Source organism: Haliotis asinina, chromosome 4 (genome assembly GCF_037392515.1).
Source record: "Haliotis asinina isolate JCU_RB_2024 chromosome 4, JCU_Hal_asi_v2, whole genome shotgun sequence".
Lineage (NCBI taxonomy): Eukaryota > Metazoa > Mollusca > Gastropoda > Lepetellida > Haliotidae > Haliotis > Haliotis asinina.
The window spans coordinates 66,726,127-66,751,520 of NC_090283.1; the positions used below are offsets into that span (position 1 = coordinate 66,726,127).

Below are 25,394 nucleotides of genomic sequence, written 5' to 3' on the forward strand. Positions count from 1 at the left end.
GAATAAAAAACACATATTCTCTATAGTAATGGCAGTTTCAATATATGTTCATGCTGTCAATATAGCATTTGCTTCTGTGGTGAAGATAGAGCTTACATTCTAGAAGATATTGCTCTGGATCCACTAACAGTGGCACAAACTACAGCACCACCATCCATAAATACATCTATAAGTAAGGACTTGTATGCATGATATTTTGTTTTTATTTATCAAATCCTTCTTTACATAGTAGTTCATTAGTTTCTGTTTTTCTGAAACGGTGTCAGTCTTAGGTCAGACGACCTGCGGCCTCATCAGTTGTCTTTCTTTAGTCGCTGAAAGTGGACTATTTCCAGTAGTCAAAGTTTTCTCTTTGTAACAGCAATATAGATTAACATATACGTCTTCAAGATAAAAGTTTTCATCACTTGGTTGTAGTCACTTTTCTTTTGGTTGTAGAATCTACACCAGATGATATCCTATAATCGAACAAGTTGTTGTAATTGAAGTTGTACGCTGTATCTTCACTCACTAACGTTTAGAGAATGTCGAAGAACAAAAACACAGATTCTTGTGAACGCGATAGTTAGAGACAGATAAGAGAAAGAAAGCACCTTCAACTTAATATCCTTCACATGTACTTGCACCAAAGAGGTGCCGTTTCTGTAACATAGCATACATCTTGTATCGACCCTACAAATAGTACTTAGTGCCTCTCAGTCGGTACCTATTTACTGTTTGCTAGTGATCGCGACTGACCACTCAGGTATATTACTGGAAACAGAGTGTTGTTGTTTTCACCGTACCAGTGTTTTAAAGACGAGGACACCAATAGTTCGTTAATTCTTTTCTATGACGTGATCTCCATTCTGGTGTCTGTTGCGTGTCACCCATATCCTATATATGCGATCATTGCTTTTTGTTACATGTGACGGCTGTACAAAGAAATATCTGTACCTGGAAAAGACAATGCAAATATGTACATCCATCTAGGCAGCTGGGATGAGATAGCATGCATCAAAGTCGTAGGGCGACTCTCAGGAGAAACATTTTAGTGCGAACACCAATGTTATCATGTATGTTGAGACGAAATAGTTATATGGATGCATTTTTATGTTATAGCATTTCCATATAATCCAGAGCCGAAAAGTACTTGTCATGTCCAGGACAGGAGAGCGACAACCCTCACCCCCAGGACAGGAGAGCGAGAAACACCGATCTGATTCTTGATGGCACAGCGACGTGTATAACACAGAGGTTATCAAACGTATCAGGCACTTAGAGAGCATAACGGCATCAGGACATTATTGTCATTAATAGCCCGGTATTACATCTGTTTCAAAGGGAAGGTGTACGTCGTGCAAGTGGTGAAGGTGCCTGTCGTAGAAACGAAAAACCTGACCATCGTCATAACACTCAAAATATAACTGTGAACCGCACACTCCAACAAAGTGTTCACATCCAGATTCCTCACTCTGTTGATTGTAGCAGATATTCAGAGGACGTTGTTTATCCGATGTGATGTTATAGGCTATAAAATCTACTGAATCGCTGCTCCAGAATATTACCGTATCCGTCAAAAAACTAAAATGCTCAGTGTTAATATCAAATGTTAATGTGAACTTCTTCATGCGAGACAAGGGTTCTGATTTACTGTAGTCTGCAACACTAATCGTAACACCCTCGGAACCATCAGTCAAAAAATTATCTGCCATGCATATCATGACATTTGATTCCGTATATCCTCTGCAGTTATCAAAAATCAAGTTTGAAGCAATCACAGACGTCTCAAATTCGGTAATGCTGAAAGCTTGCACTTGTCCTTTATGATCGTAATAAAGATGTTTACTTGTTTTGTCATAATGTATAAAATACATTGGTTCATTAGGGTCTCGGAGAAGTGTTTTTGTATATTGTCCACTACTTAGACAGTGTTGATTTATTTTGTATTCATTTTCTTTATCTGAGCCAGACACAGACGTAAATAGCGAACACGACTCAGAATCTATTAAAAAAATCTTGTTTGCTGGTAATTGGTACATTTTTGTAAATGTGTTTGTGTCCTGGTTGAGATAATACATTATGTCATCTTCTGAAATTGTAAAGAGGATACCGAGGCTGTTGTGAGTCTGTCCTGGAAAGTTGCATAAACACGTTTGTAGTATGTCCGAGGTGCTTTGTCCTGATGGATCGTCTCTTGATGTATGATCTATTGACCTACCATTTCCAAATTTGTCAAGACCAAGAACACATGATGTAGAAAAGCCATCCGACTCGCACTGCCATTTGTCACTGCCTACTTCATATACAAATTCGTCTTTGTCAGGGCCGGACGATTTAATCTTCCAGGTTGCAGACGTTGGTCGGTTCGATAGGCAAGGATGAAACAAACACACTACTAGGACAGTGAACATGGTACCTTGCTGGCGTTGTACACGCAGCCTCAACATTCGAGAAGCCTTGCTATTTTACCGTGCAGTTTGTATTAACATGATATTAAACATGAACACATGCAGTTCTGAATAGGGTTTCTTAATGAGGATGTATATTGCTGTGATTTGAATCAATAGACCAACTGATTAGAACAATGAATATTCAAAACTGAAATCTCAATCTGAAAAGATAAGTTTTAGTTTTGGAGAAACGCACACATTCAATACTTTATGCAGATGCTTACCGATTAAATAAGGACGTTTATGTTTATTTTATGTTCCTCCCTTTCACAGCAAAAATAACTTCGTTTCCGTTTTTGCGGAAACCTGATGGATACTGGGTAATGTAGGTTTCTGCTGGCTTTCCGCTTCAGGAAATGCGCAATGAGAGTTTCCCCATAGTTTCCACAACTGAAAGTAACAAGTCTTGGTTTCCATCATGTTTCCCTCAGCTGAAACTATAGTTGGGAGTTTCCACTTAGTTTCAGTTCACTGAAACATTTATAGCTACAATAAATAAGTTTATGGTCTTGAGGAAACCTTGTGGATCCTGGATAATGTAGTTTTCCGAGAGGCTTCTGTACAGGGTATATGACAATGATAATGAGAGTTCCCGCTTAGCTGTATTATCAATTATATTTATTACATATTTATTTGAAGAAAAAAAATGGTATGATTCAATTGTTTCAGTTTTTAGAATACGTCACATTTAAATGCAACAGGGCAGCTGTAGTAGTACACAATTCGCTTTATTGTTTTAAGAAACACAGGCGATGAGAGAAGAGAAACAGAATTCTCTCCACACAAACATTGCTCAAGAGGTAGGCACACTGATTGAAGACGATCTGGTTTGCAGCGAGACACTGCACAAAGTGCTTTGTTCTTCTGTAGATGTTTGTTGGTATATCCGAGTCCTGGTTGATATCTTGCGAAACATCTGAATCCGAATCGATCAGGCTCTAAGTCACACTTGTGCTAGCTCGCAAACCTTGAATGGGCCTGTAAAACCATGGAACGTATGGTGAATAATAGACTAACTTGGTATTTTGAAAGTCATAACCTGATCACAAATATTCAATGTGGTTTCAGAAAAAATCGAAGTACCGTTGATCATTTAATATGTTTAGAATCCTTCGTGTAAAAATGCCATGGTCAATAAACAACATGTCAGTATTGATTTTCCTTGATCGCGAAAAAGCTTATGATACGACCTGGAAGCATGGTATTTTAAAGCATTTACATGATTTCGGTTTGCGAAGTCGTTTGCCTCAATTCATAGCCAACTTTTTAAGAGGTCGTCTGCTTCTTTTTATATCAGAGTTTTTAAACGACAGGCAATTTCAAGTAAGAGTAGGTTCAACCCTGTCTGATCATAATAATCAGGATCAGGGTGTCCCACAAGGCGGCATTTTGTCTGTCAGATTATTTAGTTTTAAAACAGTTTATCCAAGGTTTTAAACGATTCCATTGACAGATCACCTTTTATGGATGATTCTAACATTTCTTGTCGTGGCAAAAATATGCATACTAAAACTACAGTTTTGTTTGAATAAAATACATAAATGGTGTCTGAAAACGGCCTTAAATTTCAAAACAAATTGTATACACTTTTGTAGAAAATATAAGCCGCACAAGGACCCTCAACTATCTTTAAATGGCTCTCCCATCAGAGTTGTCAAGGAGGCCAAGTTCTTGGGTGTAATTTTCGATTCTCATCTAACTTTCTCACCGCACATTAAATCCCTTAAAGCTAAATGCCTGAAGGCACTAGATTTGTTGACAGTTGTTTCCAACTCAAAGTGGGGAGGGGATCAAACTACCCTCTTACACCTATATCGATCACTGGTCCATTCGAAACTCGACTATGGCTCCATCGTATATGGTGGAGCCTGCGAAAGCAACCTTAAACTTCTTGATTCTGTCCACCAACAAGGCTTAAGACTTTGTCTTGGGTCTTTCAGAACTTCACCCATTGAAAGTCTCTGCGTTGAGGCCGATGAACCATCTCTTACTCAACGTCGTATAATATTGTCTTTATAATGCATTACTAAATTAAATTCTAATAAATCTAATCCTGGATATAATTGTGTGTTCAATCCGCTTTATCAGGATTTGTATCACAAAAAAAGTCTTCTCTTCTTCCGCCTGAGGGCACAGAATTAAACCATTTATTTCTTCTAGGGGCATTCAGCTGAAACGTATATCGCCTTCCCGTCTTCTTTCTTCTCCTCCTTGGCAATTCTTCTCTTCTTCCGCCTGAGGGCACAGAATTAAACCATTTATTTCTTCTAGGGGCATTCAGCTGAAACGTATATCGCCTTCCCGTCTTCTTTCTTCTCCTCCTTGGCAATTCGTTAGGCTACAATTTGACCTAACATTAACATCACTTAACAAATCAGAAACAAATGACTTACTATATAATATAAACAACAATATCATCAGTTAAAAAAACAAATATAACAATTACAAATCCTTATTCACAGACGGGTCCAAGAACGGTGGCGCAGTATCTTGTGCCACTGTCATTGGATCCAGAACAATAGATCCAACAATAGATTACCGGATAGCAGGTCTATATTCACAGCTGAAGCTAACGCGATATTAACGGCTCTCAAATATATTCAAAGACACCCTAAATATAAACAGTGCATCATCTATTCAGACTCTCTTTATTGTCTTCAGGCTATTAAAAAATTATCATGTAAAGATGCCCTTTTAATAGAAATTATTGAACTGTATAATTATCTTGCTACTGGCCAATACGACATAGTCTTTCGTTGGCTACCAAGCCATGTAGGCATTTCTGGCAACACAATGGCCGATCTTGCTGCTAAGGCAGCACTAAACAAATCTGTGACTCCATTTCTTTATACTCTGATTATAAAGCTGCAACTAGATAGTATATCCGTGATCTGATGCAGAAGAGTGAGTGAGTGAGTTAATATTCTACGTCACATCGGCAATATCTCGGCCATATCGTGACGAGAACATTTAAACTAAATATATGCATATGGAAAAATCTGTCAACGAAGGACAGTAAAACAACTAGCATATCACAATTTTAATTAAAACTAGTATAGAAAGTTAAAACAAATAGCACTATTTAGACAATACATAATAAAAACAGACTATAGATCGCCAACAACTGAAGGTAGATCACCACACTAGGGACCATTGGGACTTTGCTACCTACATGGACCCTAGTTGGATTTACATCATCCCCTCAGCTGCTGGCGATTGTACGAAAGGTTAGCCAAAATTAAAAAAAACACATGAATACTACGATTAAAAACTTGGTACACTTAAATCTACTATGAATGTTTGTGGACTTACGTACCCTCTCAGGAGGATACTTCAATACTTCAATACTTCAATACTTCAACCCCCTTTGAGGGTACAGCCACCAACAATTTCAAGTTACTTATTCAAACTACCAATCATTAAAATACATCTATTTACAGAAACATACTATTCAAAATTCAACCAAAAAATCAATTTCCTTTAATACACCTATAATAAAATGAGAATTAACGTTGGTAAACAGATCCTTCATTGTTTTAACTGTGAAATACTTATCCCTTGTGATGGAGAATTCAACACAGTCGTGCAGAATATGCTTGACCGTGATTCTCTCATCACAAGGGATACAAAATGGACGATCCTCACCTTTCAACAGGTATGAATGAGTATATCTAGTGTGGCCAATCGTCGTCGTAGTATGACCTCTTCAAATCTCGACTGACAACCCAAGTAGGTATAACCAATGTAAGGTTTTATCTCATGTAATTTATTTATACCCACTTGGGTGTCCCACTTCTTTTGCATCAGATCACGGATATAACATCTAATGGTGGCTTTGTAATCACTGTAGGGAATAAGAAGCGGTGTCACAGATTTGTTAAGTGTTGCCTTAGCAGCAAGATCGGCCATTGTGTTCCCTGAAATGCCTACATGGCTGGGTAACCAACAGAAGACGATGTCGTATTGGCCAGCATTATATACAATTCAATAATTTCAATTAAAAGCGGATGTTTACAAGAAATATTTTTAATAGCCTGAAGACAAAAAAGAGAGTCGGAATAGATTATATACTGTTTACGTTTAGGGTGTCTTTGAATATATTTAAGAGCTGTTCATATGGCGTTAGCTTCTGCTGTAAAAAGAGAACTATTATCTGGTAATCTAGAAGATATTGTTCTGGATCCAATGACAGTAGCACAAGCAACTGCACCACCGTCCTTGGACCCATCTGTTAATAAGGATTTGTAATTGTTATATGTATGTTATATATGATTATATTCTTGTTTATATTGTAATTCATTATTTTCTGATTTTTTAAATGTAGTTAATGTTAGGTCAACCTGTGGCCTAACCAACTGCCATGGGTGAGAAGAACGAAGACGGGAAGGACCTATATTGTTCAGCTCAATACCAGCAGCAGCGGCACCCCCGTGGCGAGCCACCTCCTCGTGGTGGGTGCTGGGTAACGCCAAGAGCTCGCCCACACCCCCGTAGTAGACCCGGGGGGATATTTGGTCCACCAACCCGTTTGCCGTGGGTTGCGGCCCTGTGTCGGTGGAGGAAGGGATCCTGGTGGTTGAGGGCAATAGGACCTTGCAACCGTGTTCCTGTTGCTCAATACACCACTTTGGCCCTGATTTCGCCTAGACGGGTGGTCGAATGGGCCCGGTTCGACCAATCGGCTGGTCATGCCAAGCCCTGTGCATGGGGTATTATTATATTTATCAATGCACATATACCATTTGGAATTGTTGTAAATTTGGACTTGGCTTTTATAATCTAAAACATTTTTGAATTTGAAATATGTTGTTCTGTAATTTGCCTAGAGTCCTATGCCAGAAGGTGGTGGCTCATGGGCCAGTCTGGTACAATTATTAATCTTTTAATTCTTCTGCCGGAGTATATCATCCGGGTATCCTTGGTGCTGCAAGCTGGAGGCCCGTGGTGGGTGGGGAGCTCGGATGATGAACCATATTACCTTAACCATGGCCTACGAAATACCACTTAAAAAAACAAAACGTCCACTTGATATTGACCCTGTTGATACTGACCAGAGACCATCTGCATCGATTGAATATTGGCCACGTTTCATTGTGATTGAGACACCTGACAAGACACCGTTAAAACTGAACCCCTTTGCTGTGTCCAAGGGTATGCAGGGCATTGCAGGGGAGGTGAAAAACATTAGACGCTTGCGTTCGGGTGCCCTGCTAGTTGAATGTGGGAAAAAACAACAAGCAACGAACCTGATGAACATGAAATCTTTCGTGGGCATTCCGGTCACGGTCTCTGCTCACAAGACCTTGAATACAAGTAAAGGTATTGTGAGAGATCGTGATCGATTGTTGGATGATATCTCGGAACTTGATATAGGATCTGAAATGAAGGATCAAGGTGTGCGGAACTTGATATAGGATCTGAAATGAAGGATCAAGGTGTGCTCTATGTCAAGCGCTTTTCAACTCGCAGAAACAACGAAACCATCAAAACGAATACGTACCTGTTTACTTTTTGATCTCCAAATGCACCCAAATCAGTGAAGGCAGGCTACTGTAACATTCCAGTTGATACGTACATTCCCAACCCGCTCAGGTGTTTTAAATGCCAGAAATATGGACACGGTGTAAATACTTGCACATTGTCTGTTGTGTGTCCTCACTGTGGTGAGAAGACAAACACAACAGAAGATTGTGACAGCGATTATAAAAAATGCACCAATTGCTCAGGCGATCATTCTTCATTTTCTAAACAGTGTCCTATTTGGAAAGAGCAAATGGAGATCAATAAAATAAAATTTACACAAAATATCTCTTTTTCGGAAGCCAAAAAACTGGTAAAGAGTTATGCTACAATAACAAAAACATCATCGGGATCTAGTTCTAAAACAACATCAACCACAGGATGCCAAACTACTTTGACTTGGGTAAATTGCGATTCTCCACAGCTTTTGTACCCTGCTATATCATCACAGACCGAGGAATCACTTCCCAATACTTCAAAGTCTTCTTCTGATAACAAATCATCATCTCAGTCACACTCAAAGTCTCAGTCGACAGCTGATAGTCAGCAAGCTGGAAAAGGTCAACGGAAGTCAAAGTCTGATGCTCCAAAACAACAAAGTGGCAGAATTGAAATTGATTGTTTTCTTTTCTTCTTGTTTTTTATATTGCTGGAATTTTGGTACATAATTTGAAGAGGAAGAGTGTTTAGCAAGGGTTTCACCTAGTTTATTCGCAATATCTGATTTATCAGTCAGTAATTGATCTCCATGTTTAAGATGATGGACAGTAGATTTAGTACCTTTACCTTTGATTTTCTGGACCATGTTCCATACCTTGGACATGGGTGTCCGAGAATTTATTTTAGATACATAATTTTGCCAAGATTGGCGTTTGTTCTGTTTAAAAGTACGCCGTGCTTTAGCATTTAAAATTTTAAATTTATTTACATTATGCACCATAGGATGGCGACGGAAATAATGTTCTGCTTTTTTCCTTGCCTTCCTAGCTTGTTTGCACTCATCGTTGAACCATGGTTTCCTTATGTGTGGAACTACTGAGGACTTTGGTATACAGTCATCAGCTATGAAATTCAGTTGATCAGAAAAGCATTTAATAGCATCAGGAACGTCAATAAAACGTTCAGGTTTAAGTTTTTCAGCACACAGTGTTTCATATAAAGCCCAGTTAGCCTTTTTAAAATTTCGTCTTGACGATGGAGGAACATCGGATGGAGTTACAGCTTTTAATACAGTAGGAAAATGGTCACTTCCACAGAGGTCATCGTGGACTGACCATTCAAATTCATTTAGTAGTTCTGAATTTGTCAATGACAAGTCAAGAGCAGAATAGGTCCCTGTACCAGGGTGTAAATATGTGTTGGAACCATCATTATAAATACATAAATCATTATCAGAACAAAAGTCCTCCAACAATTTACCTGTAGTGTTTGTAGTTATACTACCTCAGAGTGGGTTGTGCCCATTTACATCTCCCATTATAATACAGGGTTTCGGGAGCTGATCATATAGAGATTGAAGATCAGTTTTGGCAAACGCCGAAGACGGTGAAGTATAAAGAGAACATAATGTAAACGCTACATGTAAAGTAATTCTCACTGCAACAGCCTGCATATTAGTAATAAGTGGAACAGGGCTTTGAATAACGTTTTGTCTGACTAGAATGGATGATCCACCAGTGGCCCTATCACCCAGAGGTGAAAAACAATGATATGAATTAAAATGACGAAGGTAAAATGTATCCCCCTGCTTTAAATATGTCTCTTGGAGACATAACGCTGAAGGTGTAAAATCTTGGACTAATAACTGTAATTCATGTAAATTAGTCCTCAATCCTCTGCAGTTCCACTGTATAATATTTATGGAATAAACTGTCTTTTTGGTGGGTTAATGGGGGATCTACCCCTCACCTTTTTCCAGGGCGACAAGCTATGTGCCCTGGGATGGAAGTTTTCTGACACTTCCATGGCCTCAAGCGATCCGTATTTATGGAATAATTTTACAATATTTTCTGAACCCTTCTGAGGTCTGCCACTCTTTTTTGAAGATTCTGTTCTTGAGTCAGTTTTACTTTGAACAATATTCTTAGAGCTTGTTTTTGATCGTGATTTGTGAGTTGACTGAGACAATGATTGTTCTCCAGATACAGATGAAGTCTGACTACAGGACTGTGACCCGGCTTTAAATGCCACCTGAGTGTTGACAGAAGATGTCAAGGTTTGCGTAGACTGTTCGGGTGCAACAAACTGAGCATTATTTGTTTTAACCCACGTCAAATCTGTCTGGCAATGTATCGACGAGGTAGTTACTTTTGAGGTATATTCAGGGGTTCTGACAACTGATGCAAATGATTCAGTATGTGCTGCAGATTCCACAAGTTTTTTGGCGTCAGAATAGCTGATGTTCTGGGTGAATTTAATTTTATTGATTTCCATTTGTTTTTTTGCAGACTGGACACTCTTTGGCGAAAGACGAATGATTTCCCGAACAATTTGTACACTTTTTATGGTCACTCTTACAGTCTTCTGTGACATGAGTATTCTCACTACAGTGGGCGCATGTTATGGGCTTGGTATATGTGTTAACACCGTGCCCATACCTTTGACATCTAAAACATTTGGGATGTACACGTCAACAGAAATATTACAGTAACCTGCTTTAACAGACTTTGGCGATGAGAAGGAGAACAGATAAGTATTTGTTTGGACCGTTTCATTGTTTCTGCGGATCGTGAATCTTTTAACACAAATCACTCCCTGATATTTCATCTCAGAAGCAATATCTAACTCTGACATATCAGCAAACAATCCATCTCTGTCTCTGATTATGCCTTTACTGGTATTCAGAGTCCTGTGGGCAGTGATAGAGACGGGAATTCCAACAAATACTTCCGTTGACATGAGGTTCTTGCTTGCTGTTTTCTGCTGCATTCAACCAACAGAGAGCCTGAACGCAAGCGTCTAACGTTTTTAACCTCACCTGCAATGCCATGTATACCCTTGGAAATGGCAAAGGGTTAAGTTTCAGTGGCGTCTTGTCTACAGTTTCAAGAACTAAATATCGTGGCCAATAGTCGATTGAGTTGGAAGGTCGTTGGTCGTCATCATCGTTGTCAAGTTGACGTTTATTGCGTTTTTGGGGGGTTTGGTATTCCATAGGTAGTATATATGGTTCATCATCCGAGCTCCCCACCCACCACGGAGTATCACAAAGGACAATGCTAAACACAAGCGGGTCTCCAACTTGCAGCACCAAGGATACTCTGATGATATACTCCAGCAGAAAAACCAAAAGATTAATTCTTCCACCAGATTGGCCCATGAGCCACCGCTTTCTGGGCATAAGACTCTGGGCAGAATTCATGTAAACAAAATTCAAGTCAAATAATATTATGAACAAAGGGTGCCAAGACTAAAGTTTAAACAATTCCAAATGCAATTTTGTGCAATTACATATTATCTATGCACAGGGCTTGGCATGACCAGCCGATTGGTTGAACCGGGCCCATTCAACCACCCGTCTAGGTGAAGTCATGGCCAAAGTGGTGTATTGGGCATTAGGAACACTGGTCCTGCTCCCTTGCCCTCAACCACCAGGATCCCTTCCTCCACCGACACAGGGCCGCAACCCACGGCAAACGGGTTGGTGGACCAAATATTCCCCCGGGTCCACTAGGGGGGTGTTGGCGAGCTCTTGGCGTTACCCAGCACCCACCACGAGGAGGTGGCTCGCCACGGGTGCCTGATGCAGAAGAAGTGGGACACCCAAGTGGGTGTAAATAAATTACATGCAATAAAACCTTATATTGGCTATACTCACTTGGGTTGTCAGTCCAGATTTGAGGTCATTTTTCGGCGATGTCGTATTGGCCATACGAGATATACTCACGAATACCTTTTGAAAGGTGAGGATCCTCAATTCCGCATGCCTTGTGATGAAAGAATCACAGTCAAGCATATCTTGCTGGACTGTATTGAGTATTCCATCACAAGGGATCAGTATTTTAATTCACAATCTATGAAAGATCTTTTTAGCAATATTAGCCTTCGTTTTATTCTTGCAATTTTAAAGGGTTTAGATTTGTTAACTGAACTGTAAATAGATAAATACTTTAAAATTGGAAGATTAAATTAGTAGCTCAAATCGTAAGTGGCTGTACCTTCAAAGGGGTTTGAAGTACCATAAAATAATTGTCCTCCTAAGAGGGTACTTAAGTCCAAAAACATTTGAAGTTAATTTAAGTTTTCCACGTTTTTAATCGTAGAATAAGTGTGTTTTTACTTTATGGCTAGATTTGTCTAAATTGCTAACAGCTGGAGGAATGATGTAAATCCAACTAGGGTCCATGCAGGAAGCAAATGTACTGTAAGTCCAAATGGTCCCTAGTATGGTGATCTACCTTCAGTTGTTGGCAACCTCTATAGATACATTGCTTTAGGTCTCTTCGCTAGTTTTACCTTCTACTCTGTGATATTCTACTTAGTTTTACTGTCCTTCGTTGACAGGGTTTACAATATGTCAATGAATGTCAAAAGATCTTTGCCTTTGCTAACAGCTCGAGGTTGTCTGATCATGTTTCCAACATTGAAATCCTATGTTAAGCTTTCAAAAGGCTTTGTGGTAGTCAATTGAGGACTTTTCAACCGACCAGTGGCAAACTACGACGTATCTCATATTGTTGATAGGTGTAGATGAACATTCGACTTCCTCTTGGTGGGTTTCGTGACTGGTATACTTTTGACTTTGTTATACTATAAATATATTTACTGACATTTATAAATATGTATAAAAATGTGAACTTTGGGTTATCTTCGACAATAACACTTTCTTGGACAGTTTCCTAGAATATTCAAAGCACATGATAAATTATTGGATGGATTAATATATAATATGGCGTTGATGGCATTCCAGCTACACAGTAACACCCAAATGTCAAAATCACGACTTCAGACGTTGATGTATGTCTCTGTAATAACTTCATCACAGCCTACTCCAAATCAATATATTTCCGCCGGTTTATTTGTTGATAAGCTGAGGAATTTAGGTAAATGATTGGTGATTTGGTTTATACGCTTTTCGTAACTTATTCCATTTGAACCTCGTCACCTCTGTTGATGAGCCCCCATGCGCACTAAAAAAATGACTTGGTTTCCAGAAACCTGGAAACCATCCGTAATGTGGGTAATTGCGGATTCCAGTTGGTGTCCATTCCCTGAAACTCACTAACTGAGTTTCCAACTAGATTCCATTTTCTAATCTGTGATTTTGGTATTTCTGTAAATGGAAAACTAAGTTCGGGGGTTTCTTATTGGTTTCCATATCTGGAATTTGCAATTCTCAGATCTCACTAAATGGAAACCAACATAAAGGCAGTTTCATGTTGATTTCCACTGCGCTGTTTTGAACTCAGTAACATAAAATGTGTAATTGTTTGCCATCCTGACATCCACTTGGTATCCATTCAGGGAATTCAGTTTCCAAATAGAATCCATAATGGACACTCAAAGCTCTGGTGATGGAAACTGACGCAAAGCTATGGTCATGTGTTAGTTTCCATTCCTGACAGAAACTTAGCTTTCACCAGGTGCTATAATTCATTTTGAATGTGCCTGGGGAAGGAATAGCAGATTCATATCATTGCTTAGATGAATAAGACGCAAGTAAATTGTTGACGCATCATTCAGTGGATATCACAATATTAAATGTGGCTTCAAACTGATGATACAAGAACAAACGATACACTTTGTTCCTTCACATTCTTGTTTATTCATGATGTAATGATGCATCATATTCCAACTACCATGCACCAACTTTACAATAATAGTACTAAACATGCTAATGGTGAAAGGACGAATGGCTATAAATGGCCTTTGTCCAGCTATGTGCGCGAGGCACACTTAGTCTGGTTTCTCTAGATTGGGATGAATGAGGCAAGTCCAGGTTTCATTTGTCTGCTTTGTCAAATTGAGGATCAGACGCTTTCTTTATCTGAAAAGAAATCATAAAACAGTGATATCTATATACAGGAATAAAAGGTGAGTTGACACTGCATAAGAACATTGCTCAGAATATAAGTCATTAAAACAATTGTCAGTCCGGTACTTATATGATGATATTTCTCAATATCCAGAATATACGTGAATTATACAATAAACTGAGGCAGTGCGTAAAGTTTAGCATGAAAAGCATTTATAGTTGGCATACTTTGACACTGAGTTCAAATACTTGACAATTAATCAGTGTCAGGCCAATAGTGTGTCGGGTTTCGTGTGTCGGCTTCATTGGGGCAGTCCCCACTTAACAGGCTCCTATTATCAAAATTAGCTAGCTGTAAAAACAGTGGAACGTACCTGAGTCAGGTGTTGACAGACGAAACCGGAAGTAATGAATCGGTAATCCATGGGCACGCGAACTTGTGACATTTTATAAAATCAACAGTTTTATGTACTGAAGTGGTCGTTTTCAGCCTTTGTCTTAAAATCACATCCTAACTGGGCACCCGTGGGGAACCACCTCCTCGTGGTGGGTGCTGGGTAATGCTAAGAGCTCGCCAACGCCCCCGTAGTGGACCCTGGGGGATATTTGGTCCACCAACCCGTTTGCCGTGGGTTGCGGCCCTGTGTCGGTGGAGGAGGGGATCCTGGTGGTTGAGGGCAATGGGAGCAGGACCAGTGTTCCTATTGCTCAACACACCACTTCGGCCCTGACTTCGCCAAGACGGGAGGTTGAATGGGCGCAGTTCAACCAATCGCCTGGTCACGCCAAGCCCTGAGCATTACTGTCTGTAATGTGGCACAAAATTTTGAGAATAGTAGTGTGTATATTATTAGGTCTTGGCCGATTTTTGGATATTCTGTGAATTTCAAATTTTACTAATTCATGTTTTTGCCTAGAGTCGTATGCCCAGAAGACGGTGGCTCATGGGCAAATCTGGTAGAATTATCAATGTTTTAATTCTTCTTCTGGAGTATGTCATCCGAGTATCCTTGGTGCTGCAAGCTGGAGGCCCGCTTACTTTAGCATTGTCCCTGTGATACTCCGTGGTGGGTGGGGAGCTCGGATGATGAACCAAATTAAACTAACCATGGCTTATGAAAACCCAACAAAAAAACCCAAAACGTCCACTTGATACTGACCCTGCTGATACTGACCATAGACAGTCTGCATCGATTGAGTATTGGCAACAATTCATTGTAACTGAGTGAGTGAGTGAGTTAAAATTTACCGTCACATCGGCGGTATTGCAGCCATATCGTGACGAGAGCATTCTTAAAAATGGAATCTATGTATATGATAGAAACCTGTCGACGACGGACAGCAAAACATCTAGAATATCACAATAAGAAATAAAACTAGCGTGAAAAGTTAAAACTAATATTCCTATTCAGACAATACAATATAAAAACAGGCTATATAGATCACCAACAACTGAAGGTAGATCACCATACTAGGGGCCATGGGGACTTACAGTACTTCTGCTACCTGCATGGTCCCTAGCTGGATTTACATCATCCCCTCAGCTGCTGGTGATTGTAAGCAAGATTAGCCACAAATTAAAATGACACATATTCTACGGCTAAGACAAAATGGTAGATCAAATTTGACTTCAAATGTTTTGGGACTTACGTACCCTCTCAGGAGGACAATGATTTTACAGTGCTTTAACCCCCCTCGAGGATACAGCCACTAACACTCTAAGTTACTAATTCAAACTTCCAAGCATAACATATTTATCTATTTACAATTCATTTAGCAAATCTAATTCTTTTTAAAATGCAATAATTAAATGAGAGCTAACAGAATTAAAAAGATCCTTCAAAGTTCTTGAATTAAAATGTTTATCCCTTGTGATGGAATATTTTTCCAGGACATGCTTGACTGTGATTCTTTCATCACAAGGGATACAAAACGGAGGATCTTCACCTTTTAATAAATACTCGTGAGTATACCTCGTATGGCCAAATCTGGACTGACAACCCAAGTAAGTATAACCGATGTAAGGTTTTATTTCATGTAATTTATTTATACCCACTTGGGTGTCCCACTTCTTCTGCATCAGATCACGGATATAAGATTGTATTGCAGCTTTATAATCTGAGTATGGAATAAGAAGTGGTGTCACATATTTGGTTAGTGCTGATTTAGCAGCAAGATCGGCTATTGTGTTACCAGACATGCCTACGTGACTAGGTAACCAACAAAGAACAATGCCGCACCGGCCAGTAGGAAGATTATTGTACAATTCAATAATTTCAATTAAAAGTGGATGTTTACAAGAAATATTTTTAATAGCCTGAAGGCAAGAAAGAGAGTCTGAATAGATTATATACTGTTTATGTTTAGGGTGCCTTTGAATATATTTAAGAGCAGTTAATATGGCGTTTGCTTCTGCAGTAAAAATAGAGCTGTTATCTGGGAGCCTAGAAGATATTGTTCTGGATCCAATGACAGTGGCACAAGCTACTGCACCGCCGTCCTTGGAACCATCTGTAAATAAGGATTTATAATAGCTATATTTAGTTTTTAATTGATTATATTCTTGTTTATATTGTAATTCATTAGTTTCTGATTTTTTAAATGAAGTTAATGTTAGGTCAGCTTGTGACCTAACCAACTGCCAAGGAGGAGAAGAAAGGAGACGGGAGGGAGGTATGTTTTCCAGCTCAATGCCGGCCGAAGAAAGAAATGGTTTAATTCTGTGTCCTAACGGTGGAACAAGAGAAGACCTCTTGTGGTACAAATTTTCATAAAGTGGATTGAACACACAGTCATATGCTGGGTTAGATTTATTAGAATATAGTTTAGTAATGTATTGTAAAGACAATTTTATACGGCGTTGTGAAAGAGATGATTCATCAGCCTCAACATAGAGACTGGCAACAGGTGAGGTTCCAAAAGATCCAAGGCAAAATCTTAGACCTTGGTGATGGACAGAATTTAATAGTTTGAGGTTGCTTTTACAGGCTCCGCCATAAACGATGGAGCCATAATCAAGTTTAGACCGTATCAATGATCTATATAGGTGAAGGAGGGTAGTCTGATCCCCTCCCCACTTTGAGTTTGAAACAACCTTTAACAAATCCAGTGCTTTCAGGCATTTAGCTTTAAGAGATTTAATATGAGGCAAGAAGGTTAAGTGAGAATCAAATATTAGACCCAGGAATTTTGCCTCCTTTATTACTTTGATAGGAGTGCCGTTTAAATACAGTTCAGGGTCCTTATGCGGTTTATATTTCCTAGAAAAGTGTACACAATTAGTTTTCGACTTCGAGAATTTAAAACCATTCTCAAGACACCAGTATTTATTTTATTTAAACACAACTGCAGTTGTCGTTCAATAGTATTCATATTTTAACCACGACAGGAAATATTAAAATCATCCACCAAAAGTGATCCATCAATCGAATCATTTAAAACCTTCGATAAACTGTTGATTTTAATACTAAATAAAGTGACGGACAAAATACTGCCATGTGGGACACCCTAATCTTGATTGTAAGGATCAGACAGGGTAGAACCCACTCGGACTTGAAATTGCCTGTCTTTTAAAAACTCTGATACAAGAAAGAGGCAAAGGGCCTCTCAAACCAAACTCATGTAAATCCTTTAAAATGCCATGTTTCCAGGTCGTATCATAAGCTTTCTCAAGATCAAAGAAAATTGATACAGCATGTTGTTTATTGACTATAGCATTTTTAACGAAGGATTCCGTACGTACCAAATGATCAATGGTACTACGATTTTTTCCTGAAACCACATTGAATATTTGTTATTAGGTTATTGGTTTCAAGATACCAAACTAATCTGTTATTCACCATACATGTTGTTCCATGGTTTTGCAGACACAGCTAGTAAGCGATATCGGTCTGTAATTTGATGGATCTGTATGATCCTTACCAGGTTTTGGTATTGGGACTACAATGGCATTACGCCATGAAGGAGGAAATTCTCCATATGTCCATATTTGGTCAAATATATCTAAAAGTGTCAATAGGCATTGTTCAGGTAAGCGTTTCAGTAGCTAGTAATGTATATTGTCATCACCCGCTGCTGTGTCATGAGCTTGCTCAAGAGCTGTATGTAGCTCATGTACGGAAAACACTTCATTGTAATCTTCACCATTATTTGATTCAAAATTAAGGTTTTTCTTTTCCTGTAACTTCTGGTATCTCTGAAATTCAGGAACATAATTTTCTGATGAAGAATTTTTGGCAAGTGTTTCGCCAAGTTTATTGGCAATTTGAGATGTGTCAGTAATCAAACTATCACCATCTTTAAGATGGTGAACAGGAGCTTTCGAACCTCTGAACCATGTTCCATACCTTGCACACTGGTGTGCGTGAATTAATCCTGGAGACATACTTCCTCCAGGACTGCTGTTTGTTTTGTTTGAAAGTACGACGTGCCTTCGCGTTTAGTACTTTAAACTTATTTAAGTTATGGACAGTTGGATGATTTCGAAAATAATTCTCTGCTCTTTTCCTCGCTTTTCTAGCCTGTTTACAGTCTGTATTAAACCACGGCTTCCGTACATGTGGATTTGTAGAGGATTGTGGTATACACACCGCAGCTATCTCATTTAAAACGTCAGAAAAACGATGAATTTTATCACGTATTTGAGTGAAACATGAAGGTTGGAGTTTAGATGAGCACAGTGATTTCAATAAGGACCAATCTGCCTTAAAAAAATTTCACTTTGTGTAAGATGGAGCTTGAGATGGGGAGATTTCTGATAAAATAGTTGGAAAGTGGTCACTTCCACAGTGGTCATTGTGGACTGTCCAATCAAATTCATGAAGTAGATTAGAGTCTGCAAGAGACAAATCCAGAGAAGAGTAGGTGCCGGTTGCAGGATGCAGATATGTATTTGAGTCATCATTGTATATACAGAGTTCATTATTGGATTTAAAATCTTCCAGTATTTTACCTTTACTGTTAGTATTTGTACTACCCCAGAGTGGGTTGTGGCCATTCAAATCACCCATTATAAGGCACGGTTTCGGAAGTTGATCATAGAGAGATTGTAGATCAGATAGTTGGAGTGCTGAGCATAATGTAAGTGCAACGTGAAGAGTAAGTCTCACTGCAACGGCTTGGAGATTAGTTGTAAGAGTTACAGGGCTATGAATAACGTCTTGTTTGACAAGTATTGACGATCCCCCAGCGGCTCTGTCACCCGGAGGTGAAAATCATATTGACGTAACTTAAAAAGATCAGTAGCTGCAATTCATTAAAATTGGTCCTTACCCCTCTGCAATTCAACTGTACTATATTTGGTGAATGATTCATCACTTTGGTGCATTTAATGGTGATCTACCACGCCTTGATCAAGAAGGCGACAAACTCCCTGTCCGGTGATGGATAAGTTCAGACGTGTCCATATCTTCGAGGGACCCAAACTTATTAAAAAGCTGAATCTCATCTTTTGAACCCTTAGCGACTCTATCACTTTGGTTGATTCTAGTAAGTGTTTGGTTTCCTTTCATAGTTTGTGTGACTTGATTTCCAGGTACAGTTTTTGACTGACACGAATCTGATTTGGATTTGGAATGAACATTTCGACCAGAGGATTTTCTATTATCTAACTGAGTCTTTGGACTTGCAGAATCCTGTGACAAAGGCATACGTTGAGGCTGAGATGGCGTCATGGCTGCAGTCTGAGTAGCAGAGTCTCCTCGTGGTAATAATTCCTTCTTTGTGATGGGTTCAGGAGAAGTAGATTTTATCCATGTCAGCTCTGTCTGACATTCAACTGAGAGTGTGGGCGTTGGTGGTCTTTTACTAACAGAAGCATAAGAGTCATTGGGGTAAACAGAGAGAACAAGCTTCTTAGCTTCAGCATAGCTGATATTTTGAGAATGTTTTATTTTATTTACTTCCATTTCTTTCTTCCATATGGGACAATCTTTTGATAAGGAGGAATGCTTTCCTGAACAGTTGACACATTTCTTAAAGGTATTTGTACAGTCTTCTGTAACATGAGTTGTGAGAACTACTTCAGAATTTTGACGCCTCGTAAAACGCTTCACGTGCGTGACCCCTTGATGTTTCAGTTCAACCATGATGTCAAGCTCCGTCATGTCCTCTAAAAGATGATCTCGATCCCTGACAATGCCTTTACTTGAATTCACTGTACGATGTGTTGACACTAAAACAGGGCATCCGACCAATGTATCAATTGACAGCAGGTTGGTTGCTTGTTGTCGTTTACTACTTTCAGATCTCAGTCTCCTGATATTTTTCACGTCTCCTGCAATGCCATACACTGCTTTGGAAACAGCAAACGGATTGAGTTTAATTGGTTTTTTATCCACAGATTCTGTTACTAGAAATCTCGGCCAATAGTCTACCTGTTTCAAAGGCCGATAACTGTCATTTGTGCTTTGGTCATTATCAAGCTGACGTTTTTTTCTCAGGGGGTTTTCAGGTTCCATATTAATGTATACAAGATCCATCCCAGCTCCCCACCCACCACCGAGTATCATAAAGACAATGCTATCTACAAGTGGATCTCCGACCTGCAGCACCAAGGATACTGGGATGATATACTCCAGCAGAAGGATTAAACAAGTAATCAATCTACCAGATTGGCCCATGAGCCATCGCCTTCTGGCACCAGCATCTAGGCAAATTTTATCAAATTTGAAAATTCATATATCATACATTATATACTTAAAACCAATTATGTCAACACTGTGTCCAAGTCAAATAGTTACTGAGCAAGGAAATTTAGTGCTCAGGGCATGGCATGACCAGCCGATTGGTTGAACCGGGCCCATTCAACCATCCGTCTAGGTGAAGTAAGGGTCGAAGGGGTGTGTTAAGCAAAGGGAGCACGATTACAGGCCCCCAGTGCTCTCAACCCCCAGACTCCCGTCCTCCACCGACACAGGGCCGTAACCCACGACAAACGGGTTGGTGGACCAAATATGCCCCCGGGTACACAACGGGGGTGTTGGCGAGCTCTCAGCGATATCCAGCACCCACCACGAGGAGGTGGCTCGCCACGGGTGCCTTGTAATTGAGACTCCTGACAAGACACCCTTGAAGTTGAACCCTTTTGCTGTATCCAAGGGTATTGCAGGTATTGCAGGGGATGTGAAGAACATAAGACGCTTACGTTCAGGTGCTCTGATAGTAGAGTGCGGGAAAAAGCAACAAGGAACTAATTTGCTGAACATCAAATCTTTCGTGGGCATTCCGGTCACGGTCTCTGCACACAAAACTTTGAAATCAAGCAAAGGTATCGTTAGAGATCGAGACCGATTGTTTGAAGATATGTTGGAACTTAATATAGGATCTGAAATGAAGGATCAAGGTGTACTCTACGTCAAGCGATTTTCAACTCGCAGAAACAAAGAAACCATGAAAACGAACACGTATCTGTTTACTTTTTCATGTCCTAATGCTCCCAAATCAGTGAAGGCAGGCTACTGTAAAATTCCAGTTGACACCTACATCCCCAACCCGCTCAGGTGTTTTAAATGCCAGAAATATGGACACGGTGTAAATACTTGCACATTGTCTGTTGTGTGTGCTCACTGTGGTGAGAAAACACACACAACAGAAGATTGTGACAGTGATTATAAAAAGTGCACCAACTGCTCAGGCGACCATTCTTCATTTTCTAAACAGTGTCCTATTTGGAAAGAGCAAATGGAGATAAACAAAATAAAATTTACACAAAAGATCTCCTTTTCTGAGGCCAAAAACCTGGTAAAGAGATCTGAACTTTCAGAGAGTTATCCTACAGTAGCAAAAACATCATCGGGTCTAGTTCTAAAACAACATCAACCACAGGCTGCCAAACTACTTTGACTTGGGTAAATTGCGACTCTCCACAGCATTTCTGCACTGCTGTATCATCACAGACTGCGGAATCACTTCCTAATACCTCAAAGTCTTCTTCTGATCACAAATCAGCATCTCATCAGTCACACTCAAAAGTCTCAATCTACAGCAGATAGTCAACGAACGGTGAAAAGTAAACCGAAGTCAAAGTCTGATGCTTCAAAACAACAAAGTGGCAGAGCTCCTCAAGGGTCACAGAACAAAATTCAGTTGTTCAATAAGTACGGGTCTCTTGAAGACATGGACGTTTCTGAAAACGTCCATTTTAGGGCACATAGCTTGTCGCCCTCTAAAAGAGTGCGGGGTAGATCCCCAATAAATCCCCCCAAAAGATAGTTTATTCCAATAATATTGTACAGTGGAACTGCAGAGGATTGAGGACTAATTTACACGAATTACAGCTATTAGTCCAAGATTTTACACCGTCAGCGTTATGTCTCCAAGAGACATATTTAAAACACACAGGTACATTTGATCTTCGTCATTTTAATGAATATCATTCTTTTGCACCTCTGGGTGACAGAGCCACTGGCGGATCATCCATTCTAGTCAGACAAAACGTTATTCAAAGCCCCGTTTCACTTAATACTACTATGCAGGCTGTTGCAGTGAGAATTACTTTACATGTATCGTTTACGCATGCTCTCTTTATATTTCACCGTCTTTGGCGCTTGCGAAAACCGATCTTCAAGCTCTATATGATCAGCTCCCGAAACCCTGTATTATAATGGGAGATTTAAATGGACACAACCCACTCTGGAATAGTGTAACTACAAACACTAAAGGTAAGTTGTTGGAGGACTTTTGTTCTGACAATGATTTATGTATTTATAATGATGGTTCCAACACATATTTACACCCTAGGACAGGGACTTATTCTGCTCTTGACTTGTCACTGACAAATTTAGAACTACTAAATGAATTTGAATGGTCAGTCCACGATGACCTCTGTGGAAGTGACCATTTTCCTACTGTATTAAAATCTGTAACTCCATCTGATGTTCCTCCATCATCAAGACGGAATTTTAAAAAGGCTGGGCTTTATATGAAACACAGTGTGCTGAAAAACTTAACTCTGAACGTTTTATTGACGTTCCTGATGCTATTAAATGCTTTTCTGATGAACTGAATTCCATAGCTGATGAGTGTATACCAAAGGCCTCTGCAGTTCCACACATAAGAAAACCATGGTTCAGCGATGAATGCAAACTAGCTAGGAACGCAAGGGAAAAGCAGAACATTATTTCCGTCGCCATCCTATGGTGCATAATTTAAATAAATTTAAAATTTTAAATGCTAAAGCACGGCGTACTTTTAAACAGAACAAACGCCAATCTTGGCAAAATTATGTATCCAAAATAAATTTCTGTACACCTATGTCCAAGGTATGGAACATGGTCCAAAAAATTAAAGGCAAAGGTACTAAATCTACTGGCCATCATATTAAACATGCAGATCAGTTACTTACAGATAAATCAGATATTGCAAATAACCTGGGTGAAACCCTCGCTAAACACTCTTCCTCTTCTAATTATTTACCTAAATTCCAGCAGTATCAAAAACAAGAAAAAGAAAACTATTAATTTCAACTCAGATGATGGGGAAGATTATAATGAAACTTTTTTCTATTCATGAGCTCTAAACTGCCCTTGATCAAGCTCATGATACATACACTATCAACTCCTGAAACATTTACAAGAATCCTGTTTGCAAACCCTCCTAAATATTTTTGATGATATTTGGACATCGGGTACCTTTCCTCCTTCATGGCGTGACGCCATAGTAGTACCAATACCTAAACCTCGACGTGATCATACGGATCCATCCAATTATCGACCTATTTCACTAACTAGCTGTGTTTGGAAGACCATGGAACGCATAATAAAAAATCGACTTGTTTGGTACTTGGAAACAAATAACCTTATCGCAGAGATACAATGCGATTTCCGTGAAAACAGAAGTAGAGTCGATCACTTAGTGCGTTTAGAATCATTTGTTAAAAATGCGCTGATTAATAAACAACATGCTGTGTCTATCTTTTTTGATCTTGAGAAAGCATATGACACAACCTGGAAATATAACATTTTAAGAGATTTACATGATTTCGGTTTGCGAGGTCGTTTGCCTCAATTCATAGCCAACCTTTTAAATAACAGGCAATTTCAAGTCCGTGTGGGTTCTACCCTGTCTGATCATTACAATCAGGATCAGGGTGTTCCACAAGGCAGTATTTTGTCAGTCACTCTTTTTAGCATCAAGATCAACAGTCTATCTAAAGTTTTAAACGATTTAGTAGATGGATCTTTATTTGTGGATGATTTTAATATTTCTTGTCGTGGTGAACATATGCATACTATTGAACGGCAACTCCAGCTGTGTTTAAACAAAATAGATAAATGGTGTCTTGAAAACGGCTTTAGATTTTCTAAATCAAAAACCAATTGTATACACTTCTGTCGTAAATACAAACCCCATAGGGACCCAGAACTATATCTCAGTGGTACCCCAATCAAAGTGGTAAAGGAGGCCAAGTTCTAAGGGCTTATTTTCGACTCACATTTGACCTTTTTGCCGCATATTAAGTCCCTTAAAGCCAAATGCCTGAAGGCACTCGATTTATTGAAGGTTATTTCAAATTCAAAATGGGGAGGGGATCAAACAACCCTCCTTCACTTATATAGATCACTCGTGCGATCGAAACTTGATTACGGCTCCATCGTATATGGTGGAGCTTGTCAAAGCAACCTAAAACTACTTGATCCTGTTCACCACCGAGGCCTAAGACTTTGTCTCGGTTCTTTTAGAACCTTTCCTATTGACAGTCTATATGTCGAAGCTGATGATCCTTCTCTTAACGTACGTCGTATCAAACTATCTTTACAATACATTGCAAAATTATTTTCTAATGAGTCTAATCCCGCATTTAATTGTGTCTTTAATCCTCTCTATGAGGATTTATAGAAGAAAACGTCTTCCCTTCTTCTGCCTCTTGGGCTCAGAATTAAGCCATTTCTTGTTGCTTCTAGCATTGAGCTGGAAAATATAGCTCCCTCCCGTCTCCTTTCTTCTCCTCCTTGGCAGTTGGTTAGGCCACAGGTTGACCTAACATTAACTACATTTAAAAAATCAGAAAATAATGACTTACAATATAAACAAGAATATCATCAATTAAAATATAAATATAGCAATTACAAACCCCTATTTATCGATCCAAGGACGGTGGCGCAGTGGCTTGTGCCATTGTCATTGGATCCAGAACAATATATTCTAGATTACCAGATAATAGTTCTATTTTTACAGCAGAAGCTAACGCCATAGTAACAGCTCTCAAATATATTCAAAGACACCCTAAACAAAAACAATATATCATCTATTCCGATTCTCTTTCTTGTCTTCAGGCGATTGAAAATTTATCATGTAGTCATCCACTTTTAATTGACATTATTGAATTGTATAATAATCTTGCTACTGGCCAATACGACATCGTCTTCTGTTGGTTACCAAGCCACGTAGACATTTCTGGTAACACAATGGCCGATCTTGCTGCCAAGGCAGCACTCAACAAAGCTGTGACACCACTTCTTATTCCATAC

The 25,394-nt window shown here is 39.3% G+C and overlaps 1 protein-coding gene across 1 annotated transcript in view; it reads right to left on the reverse strand.

Annotated features, from left to right (window-relative positions):
• Positions 1–4,588: 4,588 nt before the first annotated feature.
• Positions 4,589–25,394, reverse strand: part of LOC137281113 (uncharacterized) — a 43,060-nt gene continuing 22,254 nt past the window's right edge. The window contains exon 3 of the mRNA XM_067812244.1: positions 4,589–4,667. Coding sequence (XP_067668345.1) covers positions 4,589–4,667 — 79 coding nt within the window. The remainder of the gene's footprint in view (positions 4,668–25,394) is intronic.